Consider the following 7638-nt stretch of genomic DNA (forward strand, 5'->3'; position numbering starts at 1 on the left):
AGAGTGATGTCTGGAAACTCCCCTGCTGTCCTCTGCCCACCAGATGGCACCATGGGAAGGGACAGTGCAACCCAGGAAAACCAAAGTCATGGGGCACAAGTGGACAGTCTAACACTGGCCTCAATCAACACTGACTTCGCCTTCAGCCTCTACAAGGAGCTGGCTTCAAAGTGTTCAGATAAAAACATTGTCTTCTCCCCATTCAGCATCTCAGCTGCCTTTGCTGTCCTGTCCCTGGGAGCAAGCAACAACACCCTGCAAGAGATTCTAGAAGGTCTCAAGTTCAATCTCACAGAGACCCCTGAGGCAGACATCCACCGGGGATTTAGACAGCTCCTCCACATGCTCAGCCAGCCAAATGAGGAGCTGCAGATCAGCACAGGCAGCACCATGTTTGTTGAAAAGAGCCTGCAGATCCTGGCAGAGTTCAAGGAGAAAGCAAGGGCGCTGTACCAGGCTGAGGCCGCAAGTGTTGACTTCCAGCAGCCTCATGAGGCCAAAAACCTCATCAATGACTACGTGAGGAAACAGACCCAGGGGAAGATCAAGGAACTGATCTCGGACCTAGATGAGAGTACATTAATGGTGCTGGTGAACTACATCTACTTTAAAGGTGAGGATGGGCTCTGTTTATGGGGGTTGGAGAGGGTGTTGGCTGTGCACCTTGTGTTCATACACTGAGCACTGGAAAGGAGGTGCTCAAGGCCGTAAAAACATGGGTGCCTAACTTCTTATTACTAACAGCCCTTACTCTCCCTTTCGACTATTTTGTTATATATATTTGAGACTCCCAGTTCATACACCAGAGGACACCTTTTCAGTTATCATTCTGAGAGAGCTAAATTTGACTGTGACATAAACGTACTGACTAGCTGAGTACATAGACCACATGTCCACTCCTATCTGAGTGTGCAGAAGTTAGGGCTTCTCCCTGCAGAGACAGTGTCTTAGTCAGTGTTCTACTGCTGTGATGGGACACCATGTCTGCCGTAACTAAAGGAAAACATTTAGTTGGGGTGGGTCACATACAACTCGTCGGTTCAGTCCATTATTATCATGGTGGAACATGGGAGTGTGCAAGCGGATGTGGTCCTACAGTAGTGTCTGAGAGTCCTACATCTTGTAGGCAAGGGAAAGTTGAAGGGAGACCCTGGGCAGTACTTGAACACCTCAAATCCTGCCTCACAGTTCCTCCACAAGACTACAGCTGCTCTAGAAGAGCCACATGTCCTAATAGTGTCACTCCCTATGGACAATTGCATTCAAACTACCGCAGAAGGGCTCCCTCACTCAGCCCACTCCAGCATGTCTAATAGGCTCCTACTGAGTCCGAAGGCCAGAGAACCTCCTTCTCTAGGAGGATCCAGGTGCTCTGGGGTCTTCCTGACCTAAAAAGTCTGGCGGTCCCAGCCCTGAGGGGACAGTGGCATGGGTGACAAATATCTAAGTGATCCATGGGGAATTTCTCTACTTGTTCTCCTCTGAGCCTTTTCTGTCATGTTGGACATGGTAAAGCAAGAACATAGGAGAAGCCATTAGTGAGAGGAAAGTATTAGCCAGCCAGGGGTCTGTGTTTAGTGTCTGACTGCTTGGTAGAATTTTAGTTTGTAAAATTAGGAGCCCAGGCAGTGTGTCGGCTCACAGTGCTGAAGACACACTCCTAGGAAATGAATCTGGGGTTGAGAGTTGGAAGACTAGGCTGGAATTGCTTAGGATAAAGGTTTATTGGGGAGACATCCAGACTCTACACCACAAAACCCTGCGTGATAAACCAAGGAATGAGATAATGGCCCCACAGGATGAAGCCAAATGAAAATACTGATGTGACTAGATCTCCGGTGGACTTGAGACCCTAGACTCTGGATAGTCAGGGCAGAGGAGGTGAGGATCTGACACCATAGACAGAAAACCAATAGGCTGCAGACAGAGGAAGGTAGAGGATGGAGTCCTGGCTGATCCCAGAGCTTCTGCAGTCTGAAGGGAGGGGAAACCGAGGAATGGCTGAAGGAGGAGGCTGCAGGGTGTGGCTCTCTGCTGGCCACAGGACTCCTGCTCCAAGGCCGCTTGCCTGTGAGGTGGGGAAGTGTACATATGCTGCTGGATCCTGAGCCCAAGAAATTGTCAAAGTATCAAGTCTTTGAGGGTGTAATGCAGATAGCCATATGTACTTGGAATGTGGGCCAATCTGAGTAGTATGTTTTTGATTCATGGATGTGCACATAGCCCACGTGGGAGAAGAGGACTCCTCGCCCATGTCTTCACCATTTAAATGTAGGATCATGGCAATCCAGCACTGAGAAGTTGCAGATCTCATGATCTTCAGTCTAAACCTACTCATGGTTCTGCGCACTGACTTCCATTAAGGTAGTTCACACTGAAGGGTACCATCAACAGATCAGGATGTTGGAGAACACAGTCTCTCTTGTCCTGTTTCCCTAAAACCTGTTCCAAAGTGACCACCTTCTAGACATGGTTCCTCCTAAGGAGAGGTCCTCATCTCTCTGCAGGCTCCAGTCTCATCGTTTTCAATCTCACGTCTCTATGACACGGTCCAGCCTCAGATTCATGCCTGTTTCTCAGACATCTATGTAGGGAAGCTTTGGTTATGAGATCCCTTTCCACACTAAGCCTGTGGGTCACTTCTCATTCCTAGTTCTGCATCTACCATGCTTTTTTACTAATCTAGATTAAACAATCAGAAAGGGACACTCTGTGGCTGAATATGGACTGATTACTGTCAAGTCTTAGGAATTGGGCAAAAATAGGTTAGAGGTGGAGTCTCTCTGCTCATATTACAGTTGATGACCTGCTCCACATTTAGGGAAATGGAAGAAAACCTTTAACCCTGATTCCACATTTGAGTCTAACTTCTACTTGGACAACGAGAGGACTGTGAAGGTGCCCATGATGAAACTTAAGTTTCTAACCACACCCTACTTCCGGGATGAGGAGCTGGCCTGCACTGTGGTGGAGCTGAAGTACACAGGCAATGCCAGCGCCCTGTTCATCCTCCCTGATCAAGACAGAATGCAGCAGGTGGAAGCCAGCCTGCAGCCAGAGACCCTGAGGAAGTGGAGGGACTCTCTGAGGCCCAGGTGCGTGTACACTGGAACCAGAGCTGGCCTGGCTCTACATCCTGCTATGGCCTGAGGCCCAGTGTTCATGGACCTCAGAGTCACACAAGCACCCAGCGTGAGGATTAGAAAGTCAGCAGAGACAGGTGGAGCAGAGGCGAATTTTTCTCTGCTGACTTGGTAGTTTGGGGCCCGATTTTAATGTCATTCTTTTGTTGTTCGCAAGATGACATCGGCTAGAGCAGACACTGATTTTCCTATGTGCCGACCTGGCTGTAATTACATGGAATCTTGCATAGGTGTTGAAAGGCAGCTGGGAGTGAGGGTGAGAGGAGATCAGCTCTGAGAATCAGCTCTGCCCTGTGCAGTCATCTCATCCACTCATCTCTCATTCATGCACCATCGCGGGATGATGATGGGAAGACCTCATGCGTGCTCTGCTCTGATTTAAACCAGAGAGTATATCAGAGAATAAAGCACCAAGTTTCTTAGCCTTGTGTACTCTCCTTGTAATTGAGAATGAGAGAATGGGGATGTGGAAATGCATCTAGTCATGATTCAATTGTTAAAAGGTGAGAAGGGGTGACATTAAGAAGGGGATGTCCAAGGATAGGGAAGAAAAGAGTTGGGTGGGCGTGTGCATTTTTAAATAGGTGGATCATTAAATGATGTCTGAGTCCACATGACAGGGAAAGGACTGCATTTTGTGGATCTGGGGGCAAAGCATATTCAATGAGGGAACAGCGGATACCAAGCACCATTGCCTCTCCACCACACATTGGTAATTAATGCCATAGAAAAACGAAGTCATTGGGATGTAGACAGGGATGGAAAGACAGCTTCTCTCCAGTGAGAGGGTTGTGTGGGGAGAGTGGCCCCAGCTACAGTGTGGGTTGAGAGGAACACACAGTTCACTGACTCTTACATTTCTCTTTCCATTCTCAGCATAATTGATGAGCTCTACCTGCCCAAGTTCTCCATCTCCACTGACTACAGCCTGGAGGATATCCTTCATCAGCTGGGCATCAGGGAAGTCTTCTCCGCACAGGCTGACCTGTCTGGGATCACAGGGGCCAAGAACCTGAGAGTCTCTCGGGTAAGACAAGACACACTGGTTGGTTCTCATTGGTGCCTGAATGGGGATGGTGAGGGCCATGTGTATGGGGGGGGCAGCAAATGTGTGAGAAAGCCTGCATTTCTGAGATTCCCTCATCCTCAGAGAGATGATTACAACCTAGATACTCCTGCTGAATACCATGTAGTTAGTCCCTCCTCTATTCTCTGAAAAAAAAAAACTGCTCACCCGGAAGCCTAGGGCAGGGAAGAACCTGTGTTTGTTCTTGGAGCCTCACTGGCCACAGCCAGTGCTCTTATGCAGATGCCTCCCACAATCCACTGTAGGGCAAAGCACTTCCAGCTTCAGCTTCTTTTTTTTGTGGGAAGAATTACTTATTTATTTTTTATTGCTGTATAAATAATACCATTCAAAATTTCTACTCTCTCGCCTCTTCTAATTTGCCCATCCCTCCCTCACTCTCCCTCCCAGTCCAGTCCTAAGAGAGGGCAAGGTACCCTACCCTGTTTGAAGTCCAAGGCCCTCCCCACTCCATCCAGGCTTAGAAAGGTGTGCATCCAAATAACTAAGACCCAAAAAAGCCAGTATATGCAGTAGAAACAAATCCCAGTGTCATTATCATTGGCTTCTCAGTCAGCCTCATTGTCAGCCACATTTTAGGGTCCAGTTTGATCCCATACTCATTCTGTCTCAGTCCAGCTGGCTTTGGTGACCTCCCATTAGATCAGGCATGCTGTCTCAGTGGGTGGACCAAACCCCTCACAGTCCTGACTTGCTCATATTCTCCTTCCTTCCACTCTTCTCCTCGATCTTGGGAGATCAGTCCAGTGCTCAGATGTGGGTCTCTATCTTCATCTGTCACCGGACAAAGTTTCTATGGTGGTAATCAAGACAATCGTAGGTCTGACTAAGGGACAATGCCAGTTCAGGCACTCTCTCCTCCATTGCCCAGGGTCCTAGCTGGGGACATCCCTGTGGATACCTGGGAATCCCTCTAGAGCATAGCCTCTTGCCAACCCCAAAATGGCTCCCTGAATTAAGATATCTTCTTCCCTGCTCCCATATCTGTCTTTCCTCCATCTCAACCATCCCATTCCCCAATGCTCTCCCCAACCCCCCTTTTCCCTTCTCTCTACCCATCTCACTTTCCCCCCACCTCACCCCACCCCATGCTCCCAACTTTTGCCTGGTAATCTTATTTGCTTCCAATTTCCAGGAGTATGTTTATATGTTTTTCTTTGGGTTCACCTCATTATTTAGCTTTTCTAGGATTGCAAACTACAGGCTCAATGTCCTTTGTTTATGGCTAGAATCCACTAATGAATGAGTACATACCGTATTCGTATTTTGGGGTCTGCGTTATCTCACTCAGGATAGTATTTTCTGTTTCCCTCCATTTGCATGCAAAATTCAAGATGTCATTTTTTTTTTACCGCTGAGCAGTAGTCTAATATGTGTATATTCTACACTTTCTTTATCCGTTCTTCTTTTGAGGGGCATATAGGTTGTTTCCTGGTTATGGTTATTACAAATAATGCTGCTATGAACAAACTTAAACAAATGCTTTTGTAGTATGATTGATAATCTCTTGGGTATATTAACAAGTTTGGTATTGCTGGAGCCTGAGGTAGGTTGACTCCCAATTTTTTGAGGAACCGCCACACTGATTTCCAAAGTGGTTGTACAAGTTTGCATTCCCACCAGCAATGGATGGGTGTTCTCCTTACTCCACATCCTTTCCAGCATAAGCTATCATTGGTGTTCATAGTTTTAGCCATTCTGACAGGTATAAGTTGGTATCCCAAAGTTGTTTTGATTTGTATTTTCCTGATCACTAAGGAAGTTGAACATGTCCTTAAGTATCTTTTGGCCATTTGAAATTCTTCTGTTGTGAATTCTTTGTTCAGTTGAGTATGCCATTTTTTTAATTGGGTTATTTAGAATTTTAATGTCTAGTTTCTTGAGTTCTTTATATATTTTGGAAATCAGACCTTTGTCTGATGTGGGGTTGGTGAAGATCTTCTCCCAGTCAATAGGTTGCCTTTTTGTCTTAGTGACAGTGTCCTTTGCTTTACAGAAGCTTCTCAGTTTCAGGAGGTCCCATTTATTCATTGTTGCTCTTATTGTCTGTGCTACTGGGGATATATGTAGGAAATGGTCTCCTGTGCCCGTGTATTGCAAGATACTTCCCACTTTCTCTTTTATCAGATTCAGTGTGGTCGGATTTATATTGAGGTTTTTAATCCATTTGGACTTGAGTTTTGTGCATGGTGATAGATATGGATCTATATTCATTTTTTAACAAATGGTTCTGTCATAACTGGTTGTCAACCTGTAGAAGAATGAAAACAGTCTCAGCCTCTTCACTGCAGTGTTGGCCTCTTACTTCTTGACTATCACAGATAATAGCCACAGTAAAGGAAACAGCAAGGGTTGACTTGAAATTGTGACAAAAAGCTTATGAATATGGGAGAAGACACTTTAGGACCTCACACTACATTCCCAGATGCACAGCCTGGCAATGCCTTGTGTTCAGTCCATTGGGCGGGAAATCTGTAGCAGCAGGGCGTGGCAGTATGGGAAGGAGAAGCCATAACATTTGCATTGCTGTTGTATGTCCTAAGGAGACTGGAGCAGGAGGAGGGCTGAAGCCTGAACTGACTGCCAGTGCCTAGTTGTTCGCTGTGAGTCTCCTGAGAAGCTGCCTGTGGGATAAGAACCGAAAATGCCTACTCCCATCCTTCAGATAGTGGTGGGTTTAGGACAACACAGATTCTCAGAGACTGAGCATTCCCAGGGTGTGCCTCATCTCACACCCTGAGCAGAGACCTGGAAACCCCAGGGATAGAGCTCATGGAAGGAACAAACAAGTTCACCAGTGTCTGAGACTAGCAGTCAATGCTTGCTCCAGGAATCTCCTCTCCTGCCCTCCCTGGTCTCCAGTGAGTGATGTCTTTCTCCTACAGGTGGTCCACAAGGCTGTGCTGGACGTGGCTGAGACAGGCACAGAAGCAGCGGCTGCCACTGGAATAATGTTGATGGGATCGGCTCTAATTTTGGACCCTCTTGAAGTGCATTTTGACAGGCCATTTCTGATGATTATCTCTGACACAGATACTCAGACTCCACTCTTTATGGCCAAAGTCACAAATCCCAAGGAAAACTAGAACTTCACATGTGGTGATGCTTCTTCCTGGGAGCCAGGGATTAAGCCTGTATGTGGGTCTCTATGTGCATTTTGGCGTCCATGCTCTGATTGGATGTGTGTCCCTGGATTGGATAGTGTCAGTGACTAACTGTATGACTCGACCAAGCACAAGGTCCTATGGACAGACAGCATCAGGTTCCCATCCTCTTGGCAGCACTAGCTCATGTTCCTGAGACTGAACTTTGTCTTTGTGGCCCCTCCCTGCCGCCTCTCCTCTATGTGCCTCTGCCCAAAGCTTGGGCCCTGGCAGGTAGACTCAGTTCCTATCTAGGCTCTGGTTA

At 47.0% G+C, this 7638-nt stretch overlaps 1 protein-coding gene across 1 annotated transcript; it reads left to right on the forward strand.

Moving 5' to 3' along the window:
* Positions 1-7385, forward strand: LOC148120457 (serine protease inhibitor A3N-like). Its single transcript, XM_087911546.1, has 4 exons — positions 1-613; positions 2822-3095; positions 4020-4170; positions 7116-7385. Exons 1-4 carry the CDS (start codon positions 7-9, stop codon positions 7314-7316), a joined length of 1233 nt encoding a protein of 410 aa, XP_087767672.1. The 5' UTR covers positions 1-6; the 3' UTR covers positions 7317-7385.
* The last annotated feature ends 253 nt before the right edge of the window (positions 7386-7638 follow it).

Source organism: Myodes glareolus, chromosome 11, assembly GCF_982192425.1.
Source record: "Myodes glareolus chromosome 11, mMyoGla1.1, whole genome shotgun sequence".
Classification (NCBI taxonomy): Eukaryota; Metazoa; Chordata; class Mammalia; order Rodentia; family Cricetidae; genus Myodes; species Myodes glareolus.